General features: G+C 41.9%; 2 protein-coding genes across 3 annotated transcripts in view; both read right to left on the bottom strand.

Moving 5' to 3' along the window:
- Positions 1-3,997: 3,997 nt before the first annotated feature.
- Positions 3,998-26,806, bottom strand: part of Xpo4 (exportin 4) — an 88,577-nt gene continuing 65,768 nt past the window's right edge. For both annotated transcript variants that reach the window (XM_038310139.1, XM_038310140.1), the window contains exons 14-23: positions 24,102-24,261; positions 23,379-23,548; positions 21,099-21,273; positions 17,557-17,850; positions 16,658-16,838; positions 13,974-14,092; positions 12,655-12,785; positions 11,715-11,832; positions 10,807-10,899; positions 3,998-8,534 (exon numbers count right to left, since the gene is read on the bottom strand). In XM_038310139.1, coding sequence (XP_038166067.1) covers positions 8,337-8,534; positions 10,807-10,899; positions 11,715-11,832; positions 12,655-12,785; positions 13,974-14,092; positions 16,658-16,838; positions 17,557-17,850; positions 21,099-21,273; positions 23,379-23,548; positions 24,102-24,261 — 1,639 coding nt within the window. In that variant the 3' untranslated portion in view covers positions 3,998-8,336. The remainder of the gene's footprint in view (positions 8,535-10,806; positions 10,900-11,714; positions 11,833-12,654; positions 12,786-13,973; positions 14,093-16,657; positions 16,839-17,556; positions 17,851-21,098; positions 21,274-23,378; positions 23,549-24,101; positions 24,262-26,806) is intronic.
- Positions 15,421-15,917, bottom strand: LOC119800092 (60S ribosomal protein L23a-like). Its single transcript, XM_038310141.1, has one exon. It carries the CDS (start codon positions 15,889-15,891, stop codon positions 15,421-15,423), a length of 471 nt encoding a protein of 156 aa, XP_038166069.1. The 5' UTR covers positions 15,892-15,917.

Below are 26,806 nucleotides of genomic sequence, written 5' to 3'. Positions count from 1 at the left end.
CGATTGCAAGCCACCATCTGGGTGCTGGGAATCAAACCTAAATCTTCTGCATGAAAAAATGCTTTTAACCATCTCTCCAGCCTGATGGGAGTCATGCAGCCTAGTTTCAGACCAGTATGTGAGTGCTTGTTCAACAGGTCTTCAGATGAGGCAGAAGCCCACAGGGAGTCTCACTCAGGAAGGACCAGGGGACCCGAGTGCCTTTTCTCTCTTGTAAAACTGATTCTCTTGGCAGTTCAGTGTCATTTGTCAATCATGTATGGGACAGATGTGACCATTCCTGGAAACCCCATTTTTTTTCTCGAATATTTTTCCCCTAAAATTCTTTGGGAGCTGATGCTTCTCAGGTGTCTTGTCTGGGGATGCCAGCTGTCACCAGGAGCTGTTCTGACTCAGGCTGACAGGATTGGAGGCAGATCAGCCCCATTTCTGTAAATATGTTTTGAACAGGATTGCTGTTCTTGAAAATGTGTGCCTGTGTCAATCACCCTTTAGTTCTGTAAAAACAGGATGTACTTGCAAAATGGTAAGTGCTGTTTTGGTTTAAAGATGTTTTGGTAAAAGTTGGGGGAAAAAAACCATATTTGACATATTTGTTTTTGCTGGAGGTTAATGTTGGAGGATCAGAAATGTTGGATGGAAAGACATGCTGGTTCTCAATATATAATAAAGATGGCTGGAGCTATCTGGAGCTGGCCTCTTGTATGAAACTCACCTGGAGGTCGAACAGTTCATTTCTTCCTGCCAACACCCCTTCCCTGTCCCAGGGCCTGAATCCAGGCAGGACTGCAGCACCAGCCCCAATATCAGTTTTTTTTTCCTTCATTACTTTCTGAAAACACCAGCGACTTTACCCAGTTGGTTCTTGTGCTTTATTAAAATCTACTCAACACAGAGGAGCTCAGTAGGTTAACTTGTATGCTCAGATTTATGCCAAATGTACTGTGTGGAATTTCACCATGACTTTCCTCTTCGATTTGACCAGCTGTCCTCTGTTTCCACTTAGTTTATAAAATAAAGTTTAATAGAAATGTAATTTTAGATAAGACAGAAGGCACAAGATCCCATCAGGAATCTCCCATTTAATATCAAAACAAACAAACCAAACCAGTTCCATAAAGGAGTCAGTATGTCATGGTATTGGTCAAACCCAAACCACTCAATGTAAGTTCAGCATATACTAGGAGGACCTGAATTCAATCCCACACAGAAAGCCTAGTGTGGCTCTGTGCATCTGTAACCCAGGCACCATTTCGGGGAGACGATAAGAGGGTCACTTCGGCTTTCTGGCTGCCAGCCTAAATCCAGATTCAGATCCAGATCCCTGCCTCAAGGGACTAAGACAGAAAGTGGTAAAGCAGGTCACCTACATCTTCCTCCTGCCTTTAAGTATAGCCCAGGTGTGCTCACAAGCTCAGGAGCGCACACCTACACATACTCAGAGGAAATTTGTTCCCTACCAAGTGTGTATATGTGTATCCATATATATGTATATATATATATATATATATATATATATATATATATATATATGGTTTAAAACAGGACAAAGAATAAAGTTGTGCAAGAAAAAAAAAAAAACTAGTAGTTCACCACACCCTTGAAAAGCCAGAGAGTTCAACTCCCGAATTCTTTACTATAATTTTGTCTCTATTTAATGACTTAATCAATCACCCTAAAATTATTTCTCAAGCCATGAGCTTATGAGAATACTGGATATCCTGAGGATCTGGATAGTCCCATGTGGTGATGCTATCTTGCTTCTGGTTGTGTGGATTTGTTTCCTTGTGAAATTACCTGAGGTGAAGCTGGGGCAGGATGGCACAGAGGTTAAGAACACACATGGCTCCCACATCATCAGCCCAGTCACCTGTAACCTGAACTCTAGGGGATTTCCTCCTCTGTTGTTGACGGCACCTGTTACTTATCCATACAAACTCTTCATACACAGACCCACTCACTAAAAATAAATTATTTTAACAATGTATAATACAATAGTGTCTACCTATTGTCTCACAGCCAACTAACAAGCATATTTCAGTTATAGCACCTGTGGTGGTTTAACATTTAAGAATGAACCATATAGGCTCATAGATTTGAATGCTTGGCCACTGGGGGGGGGAGTTATTTGGAAGGATTAGGACGTGCAGCTTTGTTGAATTATGCTACTGTGGTGGGCTTTGAGGTTTCAAACGGTCAAGTCAGGCCCAGTCTCTCTTCCCGCTGCCTGTGGATCTGGATGTAGAATCCTTAGCTACTTCTCCAGCACCATGTCTGCATGTGTGCTGCCAATATACCGATGGACTAAACTGGAGTAAACCTCCGAAACTGTAAACCAGCCCCAATTAAATGCTTTCTTTTAATAGAAAGGCTGTAGTCATGGTGTCTCTTCCAGCAAAAGAACACTAAGACAGAAGTCCTTACCAGAAGTGGGGTGCTGCGATGACAGGTTTGTGGGTAAAATGTGGACTTTGGATTAGGAAAGCAGTGGAACACCTTCAGTGGGCCTTAATGGGCGGACGCTGAAGCATGGAAGAAAGGGGTGAAGACAGCAATGTAGATTATGATGGTCTTGTTCAAGGTTTCAAGAACACCAGTAAGTGGCCCAAAGATTATTCTTCTGATATTTTTGTGAAGAATGTGGCTGCTTTCTCTCCTCGCCAAAAAAAAAAATCTGCCTGAGGCTAAATTGAAGTTCTGAATTATTGGCTATGGCAGAGGACATTCCAAGACAGCCTCATATGGACTCTGTTGTGAGGCTATCATTGGTCACTCCTACACAGATCTATAATGCAAAGGAGCAAGCTGAGCGAGGAAAAATGCAGTATTAGGAGAAAAGGAGCACCAGGAAATGTATGGAGCTAAGTCCAGTGCTCAAGAAGATTAAAAAGAAAAGCCTGATGATAACTGGAGTAAAGGGAGTGGTGACTTGATCCTACCCAACTAAGCTTTCAACTCGTGGAAGGAATTAAAGAAAAGCTTAAAAGGTGAAGGAAATCATCAATGGAGAGCTGGTGCAAAAAAGGGGGGCCAAGTTCCTGCCCCAGCAGAGCAGGAACAATACTTGGCACAATACTTATGGTTCTACCTTTAGGGTCAAAACACCAGAAAGGGATTTTGTAATCTCCCTTCATGGCTAAGGAAAGCTGCTGAGGCCACGAATATGTCAGGGCTATCCCTGATTGGAGGCCCGAGACCACTGTGTGAGGCTGTGAAGGTGACCGACAGAGCTGTGGAAGACCTGCCAAGGAAAGCTGCTAATAGGGGAGAGAAGCAACCGAGAGAGAGAGGTGTGCTGCAGTTAACAAAGCTGGAAGGAGCTGGAGGTCAGACATGGAGATGCAGAATCTGGAAGTTGCTCTACTAGCTTTCTGTCTTGTTTTGGTCCAGCGTTTGCTCACTGTGCTCCCTTCCCTCCCTTTCAGAAGGGTAGTGTATGTCCTGTCCCATTGGATTTTGTAAAGTATGTGATCTGCTTTTGATTTTTACAGGATATCATGGTTAGGAGAGCTCCAGGAGTCTTCAGACTTTTAAACACTGCTGGGATTGTTATAGACTATAGGAACTTCTGATTTGACTGCATTTTCCCTGTATGATATTGCTACAAGCCTCTAGGGGCCGGAAGTACAATGTGGTGGTTAGATTAAGAGCCAATGGGAAGCAGTGCTATTTTAAAGGATTAGGAGGTGTGCTTTGTTGAAAGAAGGGTCTTGGGGGTGGGAAGATTGGGCTTTGAGGTTTCAAAAGTCCAAGCCAGGCCAGTGGTATTTTCTTCCTGCTGCCCGTGGATCCGGGTTTCAGTTATTTCTCCAGCACCATGTCTGTCTGTGTGCTGCCATGCTTCATATCATAATAATGAACTAACCCTCTGAAACTGTAAGCAAACCCCCAATTAAATGATATCTTTTGTAAGAAAGACTGTAGTCATAGTATCTCTTCAAAGCAACAGAACACTAATACAACACCCATGAACAAATCACACGTGGTCAAACCAAAATATAATAAAAATATTTAGTGAAAACACATATTTTAAAGCCCATTAAAGGATTTAAAAAATACAAATCAAGTTTTATCAATTTGATATTCAGGTTATAATTGGCTTAACACATAGCCTTGGTTTATTTCCTAAAATCATACTGCAGTATCTTTTCAAAAATTAAATGCCTTCATTAGTTATATTAATAGAGGTAAATATGTAGACAGTATACTCATCCCTGGGTTTCTTAAAAAAAATAAACTAAAGTCTTAGTGTAAGTTTAAAACTTTAATATTTATAAATTTAAAAATGTTACACGTGCTGAATGATAGCAGTGCTGACATTCTGTAGTCACTAAACCACAGCTCACTGCATAGAGCCTCTTTTTGTACAGAGAATAAGATCACAATACCAGGGTTTGCCATTTGTCATGATTTCGTGGTAAACACCACACCAGGAAACCTGGGCTTAGAGCACACTTGAGGTCAGATTCCCCACCCCCACCCCCAGTAGGTACATAGTGCAGACATGGTAAATAACCTCAGGCTGGGGAAATTAGCCACCAGAACATACCTGACGGCTCCTAATAGCTAAGAGGCCTAAAAATGCAGACACAACAAGAAAGCCAAACCTTCCCACGGTGAAGAGCAGGCCACAGGGGTGCAGAGAGCTGCCTGCTCCAGTCACACGTCTCCCGCTGGCCAGGCGGCGTCAGCAGGAGTCTTCACAGAGACCACCACACATCTACAGAGCACAAACACTTCTCCATCCACCTTCAAAACTAGCAAATCAAAGTCCATTATCAATCTTCTACTTGGACCTGAACCAAATGTACTCTTTGGCTATATAAAAATCACGGTTCCCTGTAACCAACCGGGGACACTTCACAATTCCTAAGCTTTAGGAAAAGTGAAGGTAAACTTGAGCCATGGCCCTTTAAATCAACTTGACTTTAACAAGCGGTCTAATTTGGACATTTTTCTAATTCTAGAAAGTTAAATTTTAAAGAAATGCAATGTTTCCAGAAAAAACCCACTTATATTTTCAAGTAACTTAAAAATAATATTACAGCCTCAAATTATGTTACTCTGTGGGAAATTTTATAGAAAATTTATAATGTTAAAAACCTCATATCCAAATGAGTTCCTTATTCTTAGAAAAAAAACAAGAGACACCTCTGCACAACACTGCAGCAGTTCCTTCAGACTCAAATGCTGAGTGTGTTACTGAGACCCCAATAGTGATCACTCGCAAGACAGGGCCCATGACAATCACCTCTACTAACAGAGACAGCAAACAAAATATATGTAAATACATAACAAAGAAAAATATTTTCAGGGTACAATCAACACTACCTGACCTGAAACACTTCAAACTGACAGCTAGCGTCCCGTCAGTACTTGAGGGTTCATACAAGCACTGACGGAGGGAGACAGGTGGCGACGCAGCCTTGACCGCAGGAGAGCGCCGAGTGATGCTGATGGGGAAGATTATACACCTGTTTGGTTTTGAAGTGAAAACTGGGACAGAGTATATGATTATCATTTGATATTTTTCTATACAATCAATTTGAAGTTTTTAAGTTTGGGGAAAGGCTTGACAGAGTGTACACAAAATGTCATTTGTATCAGACAAAAACAATACAGTCACATTGACATAACACAGTCTTCCCCCAGAATAATATTCAACTACTATGTTAGAAAGGACACTGTCAAATACAACAGCCCAGCACAAAGACATCAGTCAAACTACCCTCTGCAGAGGCCACACGAGCACAGCCGAGGGGGTCATATCAGCACCACTGTTAGCATACAACCTCCCTGCCTGGCAACTGATGACTTAGTGATTGCACCCTGGGAAAGAAATGGTCAAGAAGCATAAGATGAGCCAAGGCGAACAATAGTATGGGGAATTACAGGTTAGAGGACATGCTATGAACAAATGAAATTTAACACAAAAGAGGAAAGTCAAATATTCGACAGTGAGCGTCCTCTTAACATGTATTTTAAAAAGTGCACAAATGATTTAACAGTCAGTTTAAATTGGAAAACTAGTTCGTGACCATGAAATCCATGGCCTCAATACCCACTGGGTGAAGAGCATCAGGAAGTGGAACAGCAACAAAACCCAGAGGTTCATAAAGCACTTCTAAACAACAAAGCCGGGCAAGGGAAAAGACCAAACTAAACAAATATTCAATAAAGCAAACAAATGCAAACACACACCCTGAAAAATCTAGTTGGTACAAGTGGCATTCCCATTATCTGAAATATGGTTGTGTCATTCACTGTCACTTGGCCATTAATCAATGTTCTGGTGATCATTTAAGCATTATTTGGTCCAATCTAAAATAAATCTTCCTTCAATTAAAAGTGGTGTAACAGAACTGGAGTATCATACTAGTATCCGTACAATTTCATAAATAAAGTTCTGTCTGTATAGAAGCTATACTCAGATGCCTTCTTACTGCATCCTTCCCTACCCATCTCCACGTGAACTTAGGCCCATAGTTATAACTCGCACGGCACACACAAACCACACCCGCTGAGGAAACACAGACAGCAAGAACAACACAAAACAAAGCGATTACTGATGTAGAGCACTTCAAGTTAAGAGAAAAAGAATCTAAAAGCACTCCTTTCCAAGAACTTAAAATACAGAGCATGTAGAGAATGATACTGTTTTCCTTCTTTGTAGTATTTAGAGATTTTTTCCTCCTCCATACTTACTGTTACTAAATGGCCCTCAGCTCTGCGTCCGCTCACACCCACCATCACAGGAATGGGATGCTCTGTTTACAGAGAGCCATACAACGTTTCCAGAGCGTCAGATGCTGTGCGTGCGGTTCAGGTTTAGCAGAGAGATGTCAAGACCGCAGAGGAGCCTGCCCCTCCACGGCAGTCTCAGGTGCACCTGGGCAGAAGCATCTTGTCGCCACTGTTCTCTGTGACTGGCCCTGCAGTTTCCAAGGGCTGCTGTTTATAAATGAGCTTTTATTTTCATAATTAAAACTGGCACACAAAATTAAGTGGAGCCCGGTAGCAGTATAAAAATCCTGATTAGAAAAGCCAGAGGATCTGAAGTGAATTTTTCTTTTTTTTTTCTCTCTCTCTCTTTTTTTTTTTTTTAAAAAAAGGACAGATCATACTTTGTAACCCAGACTCGCCTGGCATTCATGACTATGCCTGGCTAAAGATAAATTTTTAGTCTCTGAAACTGAACTAGCGTGGCTCCCGTGACTTGAGAATAACACCCACTTTAGCATAACTATTGCCCCTAATGCCCCAATGTGCAAGAGTCTGTGTGAAGTGGTAATTCACATCCATTAAAAAGTTATTGCTTAAGCAAGCCATCCAAAGTGGATACGGGCTGTGTGGTTGGACAGAGACACAGAGGTGACCACACGGGGTTTCTGTTTCGTTTCATGGAAACACACATAAACACATAAAGGGCAGGAGGGTCATAGCAGCTAATACCCTAAGCCAACTCTTACCTGTCAAGACTGATTTCTCTCTAAAACAAATCTGGTTTGTCTTTTCCTCTTAAAATTAAGGCAATGAAATGGCTACAGTTCCTAAAGTTAACTTTAGGAAACAGAAATATACACGCATTTCCCTCGAGTTCAGGCATCACAGTCTGGTTAGAAACCTGCAATAATTACACGAGACCTGCAACGCTGAGGACGAAAGGGAAGGAAGGTGAGGAAAGGGGAGAAGATGAACAATGAAACTCACAAACACTCGCTGATGATTTTTCTTCCTGCATAATTATAATCACTTAAGGGAGGAAAAGTAAGAAAGCACAAAATCTCTCACGAGTTTTCACCATCTCTTGCACTGATTCAAAATGTTTGGGATAACAAAGGGGAAGAACTTATTAAAATGGAGACCTCAGAGCTAACAACCAGGTATTCTGAAGATGCACAGTAGGGCCCAAGAATCCACCCCTACAACCAGTTCCCCAAGAGATGAGGGGAATCTATGGGCATTTTGAAAAATAATTCTGAAAACATACCACCTTTGGCTAGTCACCTATGCTTTGATAAAAGGGCAAAAGGCACTGAATAGGAATTTCATGGTGCCCATATCTGTTTGCACATATATGGAATTGCATTTTGAAATTTTAAATCACCATTCAGAATCTAGAAGACAAGTATATGGCAGATCATGGCTAACACCTAATAACAGAAGCTGATTTTAAGTTGACCTCTCCTGTTTCACCAAATTCCACATTGAAGTCTCAGGCTCTCCAAAATCCAAATGGTCAAATGAACTGAGGAATAGGCCAAGACTCAAGTCAACTTTCAGCAATTCAGTGCACTTTGCAGAAAGGATCTAAGTTAAGAATATAGCTCTGCGGTTTATTTCACACAAAGGAGACCACCAACATTTGCCATAAATTCTTCTAAACTCTTTAGGAAGGCCATCTTCTGCTTCCGGTCCAGGGTAGGAGGAGTGCTGCTTGCAGTGAGCTTGTTGAAGGCATCTGCTAATCTCTGGTAAATGATTGGGTCTTGCTGACTTGACAGTAATGTCTCAACTAGTTCGGAATACTCAGCCTGCAAAAGAAACAAGATAGTCATAAGAATGCTTTCCGGGGATCCTAGGAGGGACTATGGGGTTGGTTCTAAGGCAGGGCAGACCACTCTTTCCAACATCAGTGATTACGGTTCTCTTCTCACTTTATTTATAGGTTAATTCATTTAATATGTAGGCTGCTATGAGATTGACACTACCAATGTTCACATTTTACAGATGAATGTTCTGCCAGATGAAGTTACACATTCAAACTTACACGTATAAAGCAACAGTACAGGCAATCTGGCTCCACATGCTCCCAGCTTTGTGGTACTGCCTTTTCTATCTAGTCTGCATTCTGTACAAAAGCCCTATGTCTGTATTGTGATGGTGAACAGTTCTCTAGTGGCTCGTGCAGACACCCTGTCCACCCAGCTCCGAGGACAGCAGAGGCACAGCAGCACAAGTGTGGAGGTTTGAGAGCTCTCGCAAGGTGGAGGCAGAACACTTTGAAAGTCCCAAGCCAGCACTGTAGCCAGTGGCTTTGGATAAAGGGCAGGGATAATGTAGTGGTGGTATTTTTTATTTTTGGTATTCTCTCTCATAACATTAATAAACAGGTAAGTGGGCAGAGGCTGGAGGGAAAGTCACCTAGACCAGAAGTGCTGTGGAGAAAGCTGGTCTGCCATTACTTTTCATGAGCTTCTTGGGATATCACAACAATAAAATGATGAAATTAGACATCATGTAGAGCAAAAGAGAAGTAGGGTATAGCTTCCCAAATTCCCACCTTCATTGTCTACAGCACTGAGCCAGGGCTACCTTAGCTGCCCTTTCCAGAGGACAGGAGGAAGCCAGTATAACTTTAAATCATTGCCCTATTGCCAAGAAACGGTAGTGCTTCTGGGGTCAGGCAGCAAGAATCATACTAGCTGTTCCAAAGTGCCCACTCTGCTTTCTGTCTTTCCAGGGGACAAAAAACATTTTTTACACTCATTTATATGTATGTGTTGTCAGAGAACAACTTGCAGGAGTTGGTCCTCTCCTTTCACCATGCTTGTCTTATTTCTTACAAATGTTCTTACGCTTATTTATTTGTGTGTGTGTAAACAACTTGCAGAGTTAGTTCTCTCCGTCCACCACATATATAGGACTCAAGGATTGAACTCAGGTTATCAGGCTTGGTGGCAAGTACCTAAAGTGCCCTCTGAGCCATCCTCCTGAGCCCCCTTGGGTGTCTCTAAAATGTACATAGTCTAAAAGCCATCAGACAAGGTAATCAGAATGCACTGCTTGTACACATGGGAAAGAAGCCCATTGCCTTAGTAAGCAACATGATGGAAGGGAGCACACACCTGAAAGGAAATACCTTTTTTTTTTTTTTTTTGAGGTTGGATATTTATTTAGCGGGTTATGGAAGGGAAGAGGAAGAAAGAAAGGAGAGATAGGGAGAGAGGGAGGGAGGGAGGGAGGGAGGGAGGGAGGGAGGGAGGGAGGGAGGGAGGGAGGGAAACAGAAAAGGGAGAAAAGGGGAAGGGAAGAACATAGCGAGGCAGGAAAGGAAATACTAGGGGAAGCTGCCACAGGAGCACACACAGCACGAGCTTTCTCTGAAGGCCCAGTGTCTCTCACAGCCTGCACTACACATGGCACACAACGTCTAGAAGAAGAGGGGTTTATATGCACGGGTCTGAAAACCCTACTGCTTTCAGGAAGGCCAAGCTTCTCTAACCAATCACTTGGCCACACAAAAAGGTGTAATAGGCATCACCCTTCCCCAACTTGTTCCTTTATGTACTTTATATATTAGATAGGCATTTTATCGGAATTAGGAGGCAGGGAGCCTCTGTTACAGTGTTCCCACAAGAATAATGGTTTTAGATCTTAAAGGTTCAACAAAATTAGTAATTCATTGTTTTCAAAACATTAAACAAAGTAATACTCCATTCTTTAATACTCTCTGAAGGCAAACTCCGGCTCCCAATCTGATACACCTCTCCATTTTTATAAAACTGGAATTCCTCAAAGACAGGAGTCACTCACTGTGTACATGCACCTGGCTCCTAGCACAGGTAAATTAAAGCCAAGCTTTTGGGTGGGAACTGCGACAAAGAATGGCTCATAACAGAGAAGGAAAAATAAATTCTTTTGATCTGACACAGATTGTCAGATAAATACAAAACTCTAGAGCTCATGAAAGAGCAGAAAACACTGAACCGGGGACATGGAACTGGGTCTCTGAGTCCCAGTCCTGGAATCACAAAGAACTGGTGGATGAAGACCATCGTCGTCCACGAGAGAGGGTGTCAGTACCTGGTGCAAACACACCAATGTGTAGAGCGCCTCTCCTGCTGCAGTCGTCATCTCTGTGTTGTGCTTCTGCAATACCAGCATATCAAAAACCAGCTGAAATTACACAATACGACATCGCTATAAAATACAGGATAACTATTTAAAACTCTAGTCCCTCCCTGCCTGAAAAAGGAATAGCAGTTATAGTCAATTTATTACATTAACCAATTAATTAGTAAATCACTTTTTAACCTAAAAAAAAATCCTGTGGAATCTATATTTACAACATCGTTAAGAACACAAAATAGAAGTAGAAGAGAACATGCTCCTAAAGAACTGGTCTCCACGGAAAACCAGTGAACAAAGCTGTGGTGCGCACCTTTGACCCGGCACTCGGGAGGGAGGCAGGGGCAGAAGGATCTATGCGTTTGAGGTCAGCCTGGTCTACACAGAGAAACCCTGTCAAAGCCAAAGCCAAAACCAAACCAAACCAAACCAAACCAAACCAAACCAAACCAAACCAAACCTACACACATGAATCAAGAATTTTATGAGTCTGGAGAATGGCTCAGTGGTTAAGTGCACTGGCTGCTCTTCCAGAGGTTCGGAGTTCAATTCCCAGCAATCACATGATAGCTCACAACCATCTTTAATGGGATTTGGTGCCCTCTTCTGGTGTGCATGAAGACAGGTCACTCATACACATCAAACACACACACACACACACACACACACACACACACACACTTAAAAAGCTCCCCTCTTTTTACTTTGAGATGAGATCTTGCTAACATGCTCATGTTGGCTTTGAACTCACTCTGTAACTGAGGCAACACTCCTTTATTACCCCCAGTAGTTGGCATGGCAGGCAAGTACCACTTAGCTTGGTTAAGAAGATAGTTCACCAGCCTGCTCACCAAACATCTTACCTTCAGGAAGTGCCGAGTTGCTAGAAAAAGTGGTGAGTCAGTCTCCTGTGCTTTAGCACATTGTTCGGCTAACGGTGTTAAGGCCTCAAGGCAGAGCTGGCATACTTCTGAACTCATGCTGAACACAATGGTCAAAGAACAAAACTAGAAGACATACCCGACTTATAAAAGATCAAAACCAAATGACAACTACGTTATGTACATGACTACTGTAGAAATGAATACAGACAGTGGGGGTAGACCCGATGCAAAGTCTTAACTGAGTTAGGAAAGACTCAAAAAGCTAGCCTCTCGAGTCTAAGTCCAGTGGCACCTAGCTTGTTCCTGCAGATGACCCTGCAGAAGACGACATGATAATGTCAGCAGCTGAGACCAGAGAACCACGACCTAATGAAAGAGTGAGGGATGGCCAGGGCCAGGTGCTACATACATGAAAGGGAAGATCATGTAAATCCACAAGAGAAACAGAATCAGAGCTGGCCATAGTGTGCAAACCTTTGAACCCAGCACTCAGGAGGCAGAGGTGGGCAAATCTTTGAGCTTGGGGTCAGCCTGGTCTATAGAGTGATTTCCAGGACAGCCAGGTCTGAAACCCTGTCTCAGAGGAAAAAGAAAGAGAAAGAAAGAGAGAAAGAAAGTTAAAACAGCTATAGAGGGGACATGTTTTTGAAGAAATAAAACAACTATAAAAGAAAATCAATGGCCGGGCGGTGGTGGCGCACGCCTTTAATCCCAGCACTCGGGAGGCAGAGGCAGGCGGATCTCTGTGAGTTCGAGACCAGCCTGGTCTACAAGAGCTAGTTCCAGGACAGGCTCCAAAGCCACAGAGAAACTCTGTCTCGAAAAACCAAAAAAAAAAAGAAAATCAATCATTTAATCATTTAAAAAACTTTAAATAAGAAGCCCCCTCCTTGAATAACAAAGTTTATGTAAAGGATACGAGGTCATTCCTAGTTCTAGAGAATACATCAGACTCTTAAACAGATCTTCAGGAAGCTGGGGTATTTTTTCAGGAAAAATCTCACAAATAAATGTGATCAATTTGTAGTATTGATTACAAAGAGTTGGAAACTGAAAAAGAAATATTAAATATTTTGATATTTAATAAAATAAAACAACTAACAAACTTTTAAGTAGTACAATGATTTCTCTAGTATGTATATAACATAAAAACACTAAGCCCTAAAGAAATGTAAATAAGTTACATGAAGGAAACTTTTCAGTAGCTGTTACCAAAAAAAATACATAGTAGAAAGAATTATCTTCTGGAAGGCTAATAGGAAATATAGACAAGTCCTGATATTCTATATTGATCCTGAACAAATAAACAAGGCAGTCAAAAAAATAAATGATCCTTTGTTAACGTGTTAATTTCCCCATAAGTATGTTAGAAAACATATTAAACTGTTAAAAGTTGTACATAATTAGAGTGGTCAGTCCTTTTCATCTTTCTACTTGGACAGCTCTGAAGAGCTGAGGGGAAAGTAGGCAGTCTAGTTTAACCACAAAGAAAATGTCCATCAAATGTTTACGATGACTGACTCAATGGAACGGACAAACACTAAAAGCAAACCAGTGGACAAAGCTGAATAAACTCTAAGAGTCGTCACAAAAACCCAAGGTTCATGGGTTGATAGGAACTGCCCAACAGACATTCCTCGGGGAGCAAACAAAGTCTAAGGAGGCACCCCTAATTAACACTTCTGATCCTCACCACTCAGATACTTGCTTCTGCTCCCCGCCACACTATCTCTTTGCCACCCTTTATCACATACACAGGTGTGTACACACCTGTGCATGTGATACATTCATAGACACACACCCTTTTCTTCCTTTCCCAGTGGATCCTTATTCTTGACCTTAGCCTTCTGTGAGAACTGAAAACAAAAGACTTCTCTCCTACAGTACTTCTGGGAAGAGGAAAGGGCAACCTCAGTGGTCACCCACCTTTAATACCAACTGGTAGAACCAAGGCACAATACAGTCATAATGTGCAAAAAATTTAAAAATTAATCTTGGTTTCTACCATCCCAATTCTACATGGAAGGGCTTGGAAAATACCCACCACAGCTGGCTCCTTTGGCTGACAATGAAGGTTAAGAACAAAACGACAAATTCTAAAAAAATTAAAGCTGCTAGCAGAACTGCTTTCCTGATGACACAGAGGACTGGGGCATGTGCACTGAGAGAGAAGCACAATAAACTACCGTAGAAATACAAAGCTGTTAACACTCTTTGTCTTCATATTATTTTAATTACCTTCAAAAGATCTTGTGACATTAAGGGCAGAATTAGGTTCACTCCATATAAAACAACATCAGCTGCTGATACAGATCTGCCTGCTGCTTGTCCTGGCTCGTGTCCTCTAAATACTTCATCTATCAAAACAAAAAGCACACTGTACAGTCGTAACTTAAATCTCCAAAGCTCATATTCCTTTATAAAAACACAATATAGTCAAGCTCAAAGACCCAAGAAATCCATTAATGGGTAACAGAGAAATCTGATAAGCCCAGGCCATGCCATCCTTTTGTATTATTTGTTGGAGAATCTGAGTACCAGATACAATAATAGTGGATAAGTAAGGGCAACAGACATTCTAGCAATCAAAGTTAACACATTTAATGCTTTGGTATTTTACTCCAGCACCTCTAGCTAATGAACTGTGAAACTAACAGGGCAGACAGTAAACAAGAAAAACAAACCAACAAAAGTCAACAGAACAAGAACAATCTCAAAGACTGGACACAGTGACTATTGGGGGCTGCTACAGTAACAGCTTGGAGAACCTTCAAAAAATCAAAAGATATCTCTGACTATGAAGCCTACATGACCTGAGGCAAGGCTATATATGATACTTTCTCTTATAAAGCAACTCTCTTATTTCAGGTTTGAAGGCAAAGTTAGGGAGGTAAAGCTAACTAGTGAGGGGAGAGACATTTAAAAGATATAAAGGCAAGAGTAAGCAATTAAAGGCATTGGGCATAAACAGCCCCTCACCCTCTTGTTTCTGAAGCAGCCGCATTTCTTCCTGCCTGTTTCTCTGAGAACAAACCTAGCAATGGCTTGTGAAGGAAGTAGAGGCAAACTGCACGAATGTCTGAGCTTTACTGACTGACCAAGCTCTTGTCTGTAAGAACAAGAGCTTAACTTGTCTACTGATTGCCAAGCATAGTGCTAGCAAGACACAAATGTTCTAAAAGGTCTTTATTATCATACCCACTGACAGCAGAAAGGTGGAGATTAGCGTTCTATCCCCGTATTATGATACTGGAGAACTATGCTAGGTAGCCTATCACGTCTGGAATCCAGTACTTCTCACCCCAGTGGGATTTCACATGTTGTATCAAAGGGCATGAAAGAGCCAATGAAGTATCACTCTAAAGCAGTGGTTCTCAACCTTCCTAATGCTGCAACCCTTTAATACAGTTCCTCATGTTGTGCTGACTCCCAAACATAAAATTATCTCATTGTTACTTCATAACTGCAATTCTGTCACTACTACAACTACCTGATATGCAGGGTATCTACTGCGGGGGCATGACCCACTTTTGGGGGAGGCTGCTTGTTGGTTCCCGGCTGCCTAGCCCCAAAACAATCACACAGAAACTATTAATTAAATCACTGCTGGACCCATTAGCTCTAGCTTCTTTTTTTTTTTAATGTTGAAAAAGTGTATATTTAGAATTAGCCGGCAGGACTCAGTTTAGATGATTCCAATTTTGTTGGCAACATCCAGAGCATCATAATCAGGAGCCAACCGGACATATGCCTTCTTCTCTCCGTCGGGCCTTATGAGGGTGTTGACTTTGGCCACATCGATGTCGTAGAGTTTCTTCACAGCCTGTTTGATCTGGTGCTTGTTGGCCTTGATGTCCACAATGAACACAGGTGTGTTGTTGTCTTCTATCTTCTTCATGGCTGACTCGGTGGTCAGGGGGAATTTGATGATGGCATAGTGGTCAAGCTTGTTCCTCCTGGGCGCGCTCTTCCGGGGGTATTTAGGCTGCCTTCGTAGCCGCAGGGTCTTGGGCCGCCGAAAGGTGGGCGATGTGCGAATCTTCTTCTTTTTGTGGCTGTGGACGCCTTTCAGCACAGACTTCTTGGCTTTCAAGGCCTTCGCTTTAGCTTCCGCTTTGGGAGGGGCAGGAGCTTCCTTCTTTGCTTTCGGCGCCATCTTGACGAAAAGCAGCTCTAGCTTCTTATTGGCTAATTCTTACATCTTAATTTACCTATTTTTATTAATCTGTGTGTCGCCACGAGGCTGTGGCTTACCAGGAAAAGTTCCGGCATCTATCTCCTGTGGGGCTAGGTAGCTTCTCTGCCTCCGCCCTTCTTTCTCCCAGCATTCAGTCCAGTCCTCCCTGCCTAGCTCTGCTCTAGCCCAACCTGCTCTGCAATAGGCTCAAAGCAGTTTTTTACTCATTAATGGTAATCACAGCATACAGAGGGAACTCCCACAACAACCCATAGGTTGATAACCACTGCTCTAGAGAATAGGGTCCATAGACACAACAAGGATTTGAATGTGAGTTCAGACTTATTAGCTACATGCATGTATGCTGTTACTTCAGCAGTAAAGTGGGAACAGCAATGGTACCTTCTGCATGGCATTATGAAAAAAGCAGCAGCTGGCATTTATTAAGAACTGCATAACTGGGAGAAAAAGAGGCAGAAGCCATTTCTCTTTTAGATAAAAAGTGTGTGTGGTAGCTATAGAATAAACTTATTTTTATAAAGAAGAAAAAAGAAGTGGATAAATAAAAGTTTACATTCATATTTAAGTAGACACGAGAAAGGTCTTCAGTTACCCCTTCATTTCAACCAAAGGGATTTACTTCCATTCATTCTCTAAGCTCAACTTCCTCAAGGGGTTTTACTTCAAGAAAATAACCTGTAGTTTTAACAAAGACAGCAACAACAACCACTTCAAGAGACTTTACCTGTGTCACTGAAATCTATGAACTCCTTGGAGAGAAGGTTAGTGAGAAGCTCCATAATGAGAAGCAGGTCCTGGTACTGCTCTTCTTCTGCTGTAACATCTATCCTTTGCCGCCCTAGATTGTTCTTAGAATATACTTGCAACAACGTAAGGCAGGCTTCATATAAATGCATAGCTTTGGACTGCAAGAAAATGAGGAGTGGTATTACCTGGTGGGATCTAGCAGATAAGTCCAAGTTTACATGTACTCTAAACTGCAATAGTAGCTCTATATTAACAATAACGAAGGGTTGAGAGTTGGAGAAGTACTTGCCAAACATGACCACCTGAGTGTAGCACCATGCCCTGTGGTGTATGCTGGGGATCCTAGTACCAGGGGGAGGAGACAAGAGGGCCTTGCTGGATGTGCTTGGCTTGGTGAGCTATAGGGTCAGTGAGTCCTTATCTCATCAGAAAGTAAGGTGGAGAGAAATAAAGGAAGATACCCACCACTGACCTCTGAGACAGACAGACAGACAGACAGACATACAACAGTATTAACAATGATAAAAAGAGCTTTAATATGAGCACTTGGGAGGCAGAGGAGGATGAAACTCTGTGAGTTTGAGGCCAGCCTTGACTAAGTAGAGAGACACTATCTCAAAAGCAAAACAAACAACAACCCACAAAACAACAACAAACCCACCAAAGGCTAATAATAAAAGGATAATTATAGTAAGAGTACAGCAATATTTAATATATCAGTACCTCTCTAACAAAATTTGGAATAAGAACTTATATTCACCCCACTCAACTTTCTATTTTGGAGAATACAAATATACATTAAAGGTGAAGCAAAAAATGGAGCATCATTGCTTCAGAGACTTGTAATCCTGAAGGAAAAAAACTAAAAGAGCTTACCTCTCCAAGATAGCATATCTGTTTATGTGCAACTTCAACAAAAACTTCTATAATGAGATTGACAGTTTCTGGAGTATTTTTGTAAACTTCCATTAACCCAATGCAATTGTTAAGGAAGTCCATTAAAAAATTAAAAAGAATGGCTACATTGTCGATCTGGGTGGCCTCAGCAATGCCACACAGGGCTTCCAGAGTGGCAGTGATCTCCTGCTTGACTTCCTCCTGCTGACACATCTGCTGGAAGTTCTCTTGGTTGATCACTCTCAGGAATCGCTGCTGCAGAGGCTGAAGAACCTGTGGAAGCACATCACAGCATGACCTTCCGAACATGCAGACTGAGTCCTGCAACTTGGATAAACATGTTTCCCAAAACTGTTCTCGTTTTCTTTCTTTTTTTTTTTCCCCCCCGAGACAGGGCTTCTTTGTGTAGCTCTGGCTGTCCTGGAACTTACTCTGTAGACCAGACTGGCCTTGAACTCACAGAGATCTACCTGCCTCTACCTCTTGAGCGCTGGGACGAAAGGCATGAACCACCACACCTGATTCCCAAAATATTCTTTATTGGAACAGGATAAGCACACAAAACAAGAACTATTTGAACCACTAATTTCCCTACCCCATAAGTCTTTGAAACAATCTTGCTAGATAGCCCAGGCTGGTCTCAGTTTCTCAGTGTTCCTGCCTGACTCCTAGGTGCTGCGATTACAGGTTTGAGGTACATCGTACATTTTGAGAATCTTCATACCTTGTGCCATACACACACACACACACACACACACACACACACACACACAAACATGACACCAAAGTCACAGAATAGAGTTATTTGAAAAATTTTTATTCTTTCATAATTTCTTTCTAGTTTTTACTGCACATATGTGTTAACATCTGGTATCCACTCTACTGAGGCAAGGTATCTAGAGGAATCCGGCGCTCATTAACTTGCCAATCTAGGTATCTAGTTTGTCCCAGGGATACTCTCTTACATGTGCTGGGATTCGAAGTACAGCCAGCCTTTAATGTAGTGCTGGCCTTCTGAGCTCTGGTCCTCATGTCTGGGGACAATGCTTTTTCCACTTAATCATTTTACCAGGCCCTATTTGTTTTGTTTTCTGATAGTGCCACTGTGTGTCCCTGGTTGGCCTCAAACTGGTGTCAATCCTCTTACCTCTGCTTCAGAAGAAATAAGATTATAGATATGTGTGTGTGTGTGTGTGTGTGTGAGTGTGCATGTGCACACATGTGCATATGTACCACACCAGTTCATTCTTTAAATTCTGCCACTTCTCTCCACATTTTTCCAGGTGACTTGCCAAAGAATTATAAAGATGGGAATAAAAAAAAAACCCTCAGAACTCCATAGTAGGGAATCAACAAACTTTTCTCCAAAGGCCAGAAAGCACATACTGCACACTCTGCACTTCAGTGGACTCATATTAAGTCTGAGCACCAACTCAGTGGCGGTTCACCTACAGACCAGCAGCCATGTTTGTTCTGTGAGTCAATTTGCCAGTTTCTAATGTAATATAGTTAAAAGGCCCTGGACTGTCCGTTTTTTTCCCTTCTACTTCCCTTTCCTTACAATTCTTGGTATAAAACATAACTTCAGATAATCAGTCCTGCTCTTAGTGTTTTTAGGGCTGAAGAAATGGCTTAGCCAAATATGGTGGTTTGAGTGGGAATGATCCCCATACACTCATATATTTAAATGCTTGATTCCTAGTTGGTGGAACTATTTGGTAAGGATTAGAAGTTGTAACCTTGCTGGAGGATGTGTGCCATCCTACATTATTCCTAGTCTGTCTTTCTCTGTCTCAACATGTAAACTATTGCTCCAATGCCATGCTCCCCACCATGATGGTCATGGACTCACCCTCTGAAACTGTGTACCCAATTAAATGCTTTCTTTTATAAATTGCCTTGGTCATGGTCTGTTTTCACAACAAAAGAACAGAAAAGTAACCAAGTCACCACATAAAGTACAAGGACCTGAGTTCAAACCCTAGTACTCATGTATAAAATACCTATAATCCCAGTGCCAGGGAGACAGAGACAAGATGCCCAGGGTTTGCTGGCCAGATAGTCTAGCTGAAAACAGTTTCAGACACAGTGAGAGACCTACCTCAAACATATAGAGCAACTGAGAAAGATGACTGCGGTCAAGCTCCGGCTACATGTGTACACTTCTATGTGGTAGACATGTACACATCCATGCAAGTGCTCACAGAACCAGAGGCATTAGATCTCCTAGACCTGGAGTTATAGGAAGCTGTAAGCCGCCCAAAGTGGATGCTGGGAGCCATACTTGTGTCCTTAGGAAGTAGTACGTGTTCTTAACTACCAAAACATTTCTACGGACCCAGGGATGAAAAATAAAAAACTCAGCCTGTTTTACCTTAGCCATGAAGTCATAGACACCTTACCTTCACAGATATTAAGAACAGCTAGGCTGGGCATAGTGGCACACACTTGTAATCCCAGCACTTGGGAGGCAGAGGCAGATTTGTGAGTTTGAGGCCACAGCCTCAAACTACAGAGGAAGTTCCAGGAGACAAGGCTACACACACACACACACACACACACACACACACACACACACACACACACACAAATCTGTCTTGAAAAACAGAGAGAGAGAGAGAGAGAGAGAGAGAGAGAGAGAGAGAGAGAGAGAGAGAGAATGAATGAGAATACTTTAGAAGAGGGGGGTGAGGGTGAGAACACTGTAGAAAAGGATCAGAAACCAGACCTTTATATATACACTTGATTCAAGTTATAAATTATCACAGAAAGTGCCCACGCTATGGGTTGAATAAACCTCAGAAAGTGACCTCAATTGGACAAATTGAGATGCAATAAATTAGGATTCAGTCATACTGGAAAGTGAGCCCCTACTCCAAAATGGTATCTTACGGACTGAGAAAACTGGAATGCAGAGTACAGAGACCTTGCGACAAAAGGACTGTAAAGGTTGTCACTAACTACCAGAAGCCACATTCGTGCAGACCTTAGAAACAATGCACACCTTCCTTAGACACTTAGGCAGACTCCTAATAAATGCAAGACAGAATCTGTTGCTTAGGTCACTGTGGTAAGAGAAGTGTCAGAAAACAAATACATTGCAATTTGCATCTCCTTTTCAAGGCGAAGAATGCCTTGTGGTTCTTCATGTCAGCTTCTTTCTTTCAGTTTTTGGGGAGAGGCTGACTAACCTAAGGCCTTGGCATGCTAAAGCTAGTGCTCTATATCTGAGATACCCACCATGCTTTTCACATTCTGATAAAGATACACCAATTCACGCTCTCATCTGGGTTGGGGAAAATGTACCTGAGGTATAGAAAACATCAGTAATACTCAATGTGTCAAACAAGCATGGCTGGGTAAGCCCTGAGACAGTAGTTATCAAGTAATAAGCTTCAAACAGTTGATGAGGAGGAAGAACACAAGGTAAGTTATTGAGAGGTGTTTATGGCTCCAGACTATTTTCTAACATCTGCAGGGTGACAAAAGAATCAAAAGTGAAGAGATTTTTTTTTTTTTACCTCTGTCCAATACTGCTGCTTTGTTTCTGTGTCCATATTTGCAAAACCTCCCAAGACCAGAGCCTTCATCAGTGTCCTCTGTACTGGGCTTGACAAGAAATTAAGAGGTGGGCTTCGGCTTGCAAACTGCTTCGCTAGGTTCCACCAGTTTTCACACTGAATTACTAAGTTTGCCCTACAAATAGAAATAAAACATTAGGTGTGTTTTGTTCAAACACACACACACACACACACACACACACACACACACACACACACACACACACACACCTACTAAGAAAATAAGAACCAGACAGGGCTGGAGAGCTGGCTCAAGGTTAAGTAAGAATGACTACTGCAAAGGACCTGTGCTCAGTTCCCAGCACACACGTGGTGGTTCATGCCACCTGTAATTCCAGTTTCTGGGATCTGATAGTCTTTCCAGGTATGTGCAGACATGTGTTGCACATGAACTCACGCAGGCAAAAAACACTTTTAAGAGGGGAACATTTAATTTTAAAATCTGCTAAGGCAAGACGCTGCTGTGGCCAACTCAGGTTGGCCACATTATTGCAATCTTTCTACCTCAGCCTCCTGAGCACTGAGAATATAGTATGACTGGATGAGATTCCTAAAAACGTTTTATTTGTCTGTGAGTATGTGTGTCTGTATGTGGGATGTGCACAGGTGTCTAAAGTGCCAGAAGATGACACTGGGTCCTCTGGAGCTGGAGCTACAGACAGTTGTGAGCCACCCAATATGGGTTCTGGGATCCAAAACTGGGTCCTCTGGAAGACATCAGGAGCTCTTAACTGCTGGATGTAATTTTAAAGAACAACATCCCAAGTGCACATGGACTCTGGAGCTAAGCTGGCTTTTATTTCAATCCCAATAATTGCTCAAGAACATAGAATTTTTTACTTAAGTGTGTTTATCATCAGTTTTCTGACTGCAAAATGAGAATGGCTGTATAACCATTTCTTTGCGAAGAGGTTCAAGAAACTTCTAAGAGTAAGAAAGCCCATCTCCCAGCTTCTATCTGCGGTGATCAACTGTTGGCTAAGCAGTTGCTCTGTGCTCTGGCTGCCCCCAATTGTGCAAGTGGTAAACTTTCACAAGAGTCACCCACTGGGAGAGTGTGTTTTTTAGTGATGCAGATGACCTGCAAATAACCCCTCCCCCACACTCCTATAGGTAACTCTAATAAATTCACTGCTTCAACAACCTGGGCTCGTTACTTAGTCTGTTGGTGCCCTCTCTAGTTGGAAGAGGTAGAATCAGGTTCTCTGGGGAAAGCAAGGTGACAGGTACAGTCAGCTCTAAATCTCATGCCCAAGTGAGATCTGATGTGGGTGTCCTTCTGTATATGTGCTGCTTTATTAGTTGATGAATAAAGCTGTTTTAGCCAATGGCTTAGCAGAGTGAAGCCAGGTGGGAAAATCAGAGATAAAGAGAAAGTGGGCAAAGTCAGGGAGATGCACGTAGCAGGCTATGTAGCCGCCGAAGAAGGACACACTGGTACCCTAGAACCCTTACCAGTAAGCCACAGCCTTGTGCTGATACAGATTAATAGAAATGAGTTAATTTAAGATTTCAGAGTTAGTTAATAAGAAACATGAGCTAATACGCCAAGCAGTGTTGCAATTAATATAGCTTCTGTGTGATTATTTGGGTCTGGGCGGCTGGGAACAAAGAGCAGTCTCTGTCCAGAGATCTTTTATGTGCAATACTCAAATGGGAATTACTGAGTCAGGCAGAGGAGGCACACACCTTCAATCCCAGCATGGAAGGCAGAGGTAGGTCGATCTCTGAGTTGAGGCCAGCTTGGTCCAGGACAGCTATGGCTACACAAAGAAACCATGTCTCGAAGAAAAAACTAAGAAAGTATGTGTGTGTGTGTGTGTGTGTGTGTGTACGCGCACATGTGTGTGCACGTGGGGGACTGAAAAATATCAAATGAGAATATTAATACATGAAAGTGGGTTTTTATTTTATGTTTGAGTGTTTTGCTTGCACATATGTCTGGGAAAATTGTGTGTGCCTGGTATCCAAACAGGCCAGACAAGGGCATCTTTGAAACTGGAGTCACACACAGTTCAGAGCTACCGCTTGTGTACTGGGATCAAATCAAGGTCCTCTGGAAGAGCCGCCAATGCAGTTCTCCATTACATGGGTAAGCTGCCATTTGCATCTGTAACAACACTACTCTGGAAATGTAAGTTCTAACCGGGCTTAGATATTGCTACAATTTGCTAGTCGCTAAAGAGCAAACTGAAATCTGTGTTCCACCTCACTCCTTACCTTTCTCTTCTTTCGACCAATGTGACAAGGAGCTGTACAGTGTCATTTGCAAGGTCTTGCTCACTACTCCAGACTGACAGATTGCTGATGACCTTCTGTAAGAGGTAGCCAATAATCCACTGGGAACCCTCTGTATCTGCTCCAAAGGCTGTGCTCAATGGCAAACTTATCTTAAGAGAAGAGATACATTTTTTAAGGTCAGAATAAGTAGCTAAAAAGCAACCTACAGAAAATCTACACTGAAACTACCATCAAAGCCTGAGGAGGTGCTCACTTCATATCACTTTTATCATTTTTCATTTGAATCAAAAAGATAATACCCAACCCATCCATGTTTTTCTGTTAATTTTTCTGTCAGTTCAAGTCTCATAGTAATTAACAAGCTGACATTTAAAATAAATACAGACATACAGATCTCATAAACATATTAATCCAATGGTGATGTATCTTAATACATCAATGGAACCAAACGACGCTCTAAGAAAAGTAATATAACAGCACTTCAGTCCCAAGTCTCTCCCAGCTCTTTATTTTTAAGACAGAGTTTCTCTGTGAATCCTGAAACACTGTAGAGACCAGGCTGGCCTTGAACTCCAAGATCCACCTGCCTCTCCACTGAACCCTGCTAACAGTTCCATTCTTATAAGTAAAACAAAAACCTTCTTACCTCTAAACTTGCCATCATCATAAACTCAAAAAGAGTCACCAGTTTTACATCCTCACCTGATCATACAGTTTTTCATCTACCAGGAGATAAGTCTTGGCCCAGCGTTTTAGAAACCAAACAATATCTTTGCCCATTTGAGGGCTCAGGAGATGAGTGAGGTCTGCTCTTATTGCTCGAGATTCAACTTCGGAGACTCTTAGCACTGCAGACAACAGCCTGTGGGGAGAAAACAGAACTGAGCACTGCGGACAACACCCTGTGGGGAGAAAACACAAGTTGATAACCCTATTTTTTTTTCTCCATAAAAATCTTTTGTTTCTTTATGCCAGGCTATGTGTAAAAATTCCCAATAGAGTTAAAGTACCCACACTATTTCTGGTCTTCCAGAGTCAAGAAAGAGGAGAGATGAGAAATACTGTCTGCTCAGGCTATAACTGCAGATGTAAATCTCAGCATCACTGTCTAGAGAGTGGCTCCCAGTTCAAAATGGAGGAACACACAGAATTAAATGTTCATAGTCTAAGCCCACGTTTCAGCACTCTTCCAGTAGGCAGGTTAAATGTTTGTATCGCAAAAGACAAGTCCTGTTATGCTTTAAGATCTGAGAATAGATTTATTAGAATGTCCTAAGTACTGAGCCTTGTCTACAAATCTCATGGCCCAGCATATTGTCTCATAATCTTTATTCCTAATGGTATCTTAAAATAAGCCTTCCCAGAACGATTACATAAGTACACATATGGGAATGGGAAGTAACATACCAGAAATTATATATTTCAACTTGACTTTAGCCAAAAGACAAGGAAGCACAGGTTGTAATAAACATCGGGGCCTAGACTAAGATGTTAATAACTACAGTTTGGCCTCTGCTCCATCCAGAGAGGGCTGAAATTCCTTTGTGAGCACACTGGTGGACGTGTGCGTTCTTCATTGACCCTCTGATCTCCCACCAAGAAGTACTCAGTGCTATTGTCCACCCTGCCCTTTGAAAGAGCTCCCTTCCTTCGCTGCCTGGGCATCACTTCCCACATCCTCCTCATCTATCTGTTTACTGTTCCCAGTCTTTATTAAAGATTCTTCTCTGGACCTTCTTAAATCAGAAAAGTTTCCACCTAAAAACCCCCTTCCCCCCCTCACTATTTATATGTTTCTCATAAACCAGTACTCAAACTTTCTAAATTTTAGAACAAAATTTGTGAATAAAAATAACAGAAATCCTAATAACCTCATGTTTTATCAATAATGATGCATTGATAAATTTCCCATAAGATTAAAAAAAATTAAATATAATTTAAAGCTTAACAGAATTCAAAATCAAATGGTTGTATTAGTACTTTAATTTCAACTTTATTTCCCCAAGAAAATTATTTACCAAATACACACTTTTCTTTGATACAGCCATTTATATATATTATACTTCACGTGAATTTCCAATGATAATAAAACTATAAGTATTTTAAAAAGTCTTCTAGAGGGGCTGGAGAGATGGCTCAGAGGTTAAGAGCATGGCCTGCTCTTCCAAAGGTCCTGAGTTCAATTCCCAGCAACCACATGGTGGCTCACAACCATCTGTAATGGGGTCTGGTGCCCTCTTCTGGCCAGCAGGCATACAAGCAAACAGAATAATGTATACATAATAATAAATAAATATTTTTTAAAAAGTCTTCTAGATTGACTTATTACTATCATAATACTTAGCATACAGTAGAACAAAATGTAACACAAATTTAAATTATGAAACAATTTCCTCCAGTGCCAGGGCTCCAATTCAGAAGTTTGTCCAGGCTGGGCAAGTGGTCTACCACTGAGCTACAGTCTCAGCCTTATTTGAGTATTTCTTGGGGATAACACAAAAGGGTTTTATGTCTCCTACTTAGTTTATCTACTTGTGAATAAATATTACTTATTGCCAGAATGAGTCAAAGTTGAGCCAAAGTTGGTTCCTTTCTCATTTAAGAGATGTATACACTGGAGAGAAAAAAACAAAACAAAACAAACGCTCCCATTAAAAAACAGAAATTATTTTTCCAACACCAAGGTTATCCACTATTTGAATTACTTACAAGCCATATGACAAAATCAAGATCATCCCAGCTGACCCAGTACTGGATCCCCTTTCGGTGTTATGGGATGCAATGAACTGCATCCTGGCTACATAGCCATCACCAACAGACAATTTAGAACTGCCCTTTTCCTTGGTGCTCCCATAAAGGGAGTGAGCTCAAGTCTTTCTTTCATCTAGTGAAAAAAGGTGAAAGGGTAGAAGCAGCAGAGGTCAGGCAGCCCTAGGGAGTCTTCCCTTCTCTACGCCATGCCCAGAAATCAGCAGTAGCCTGGAGAGCTCTCTCAGAAACCCTTCTCAAAACTCAAGGGCCAGTTTCCATCTTCTTCCCAAGACTGAAAAGCAACTGTTTCCCACGGTGCCCCATCACATTTAACTCCACCTTCCACAAGACAGCGACTCTACACAAGAGTTTACTTCCTTCCTGCAAATGCACCTTGCCTCACCTAGGAGAACCAGGGCCTCTCCAACCCAGTCAGTCACACAGGTCACACAAGCTCTTTTCTCCTGCCTCTTTCCTCTCACTGCCTGACACTCTGTCTCTCCCAGCTAGCCACCCTGATGTACTCTTTTTTTTTTTTTTTTTTTTTTTTTTTTGGTTTTTCGAGACAGGGTTTCCCTATAGTTTCTAGAGCCTGTCCTGGAACTAGCTCTTGTAGACCAGGCTGGCCTCGAACTCACAGAGATCCGCCTGCCTCT

This window comes from Arvicola amphibius, chromosome 13 (assembly GCF_903992535.2).
Source record: "Arvicola amphibius chromosome 13, mArvAmp1.2, whole genome shotgun sequence".
Classification (NCBI taxonomy): Eukaryota; Metazoa; Chordata; class Mammalia; order Rodentia; family Cricetidae; genus Arvicola; species Arvicola amphibius.
The sequence above is the reverse complement of the archived record's forward strand: the minus strand, read 5'-3'. Positions and strand labels throughout refer to the sequence as shown.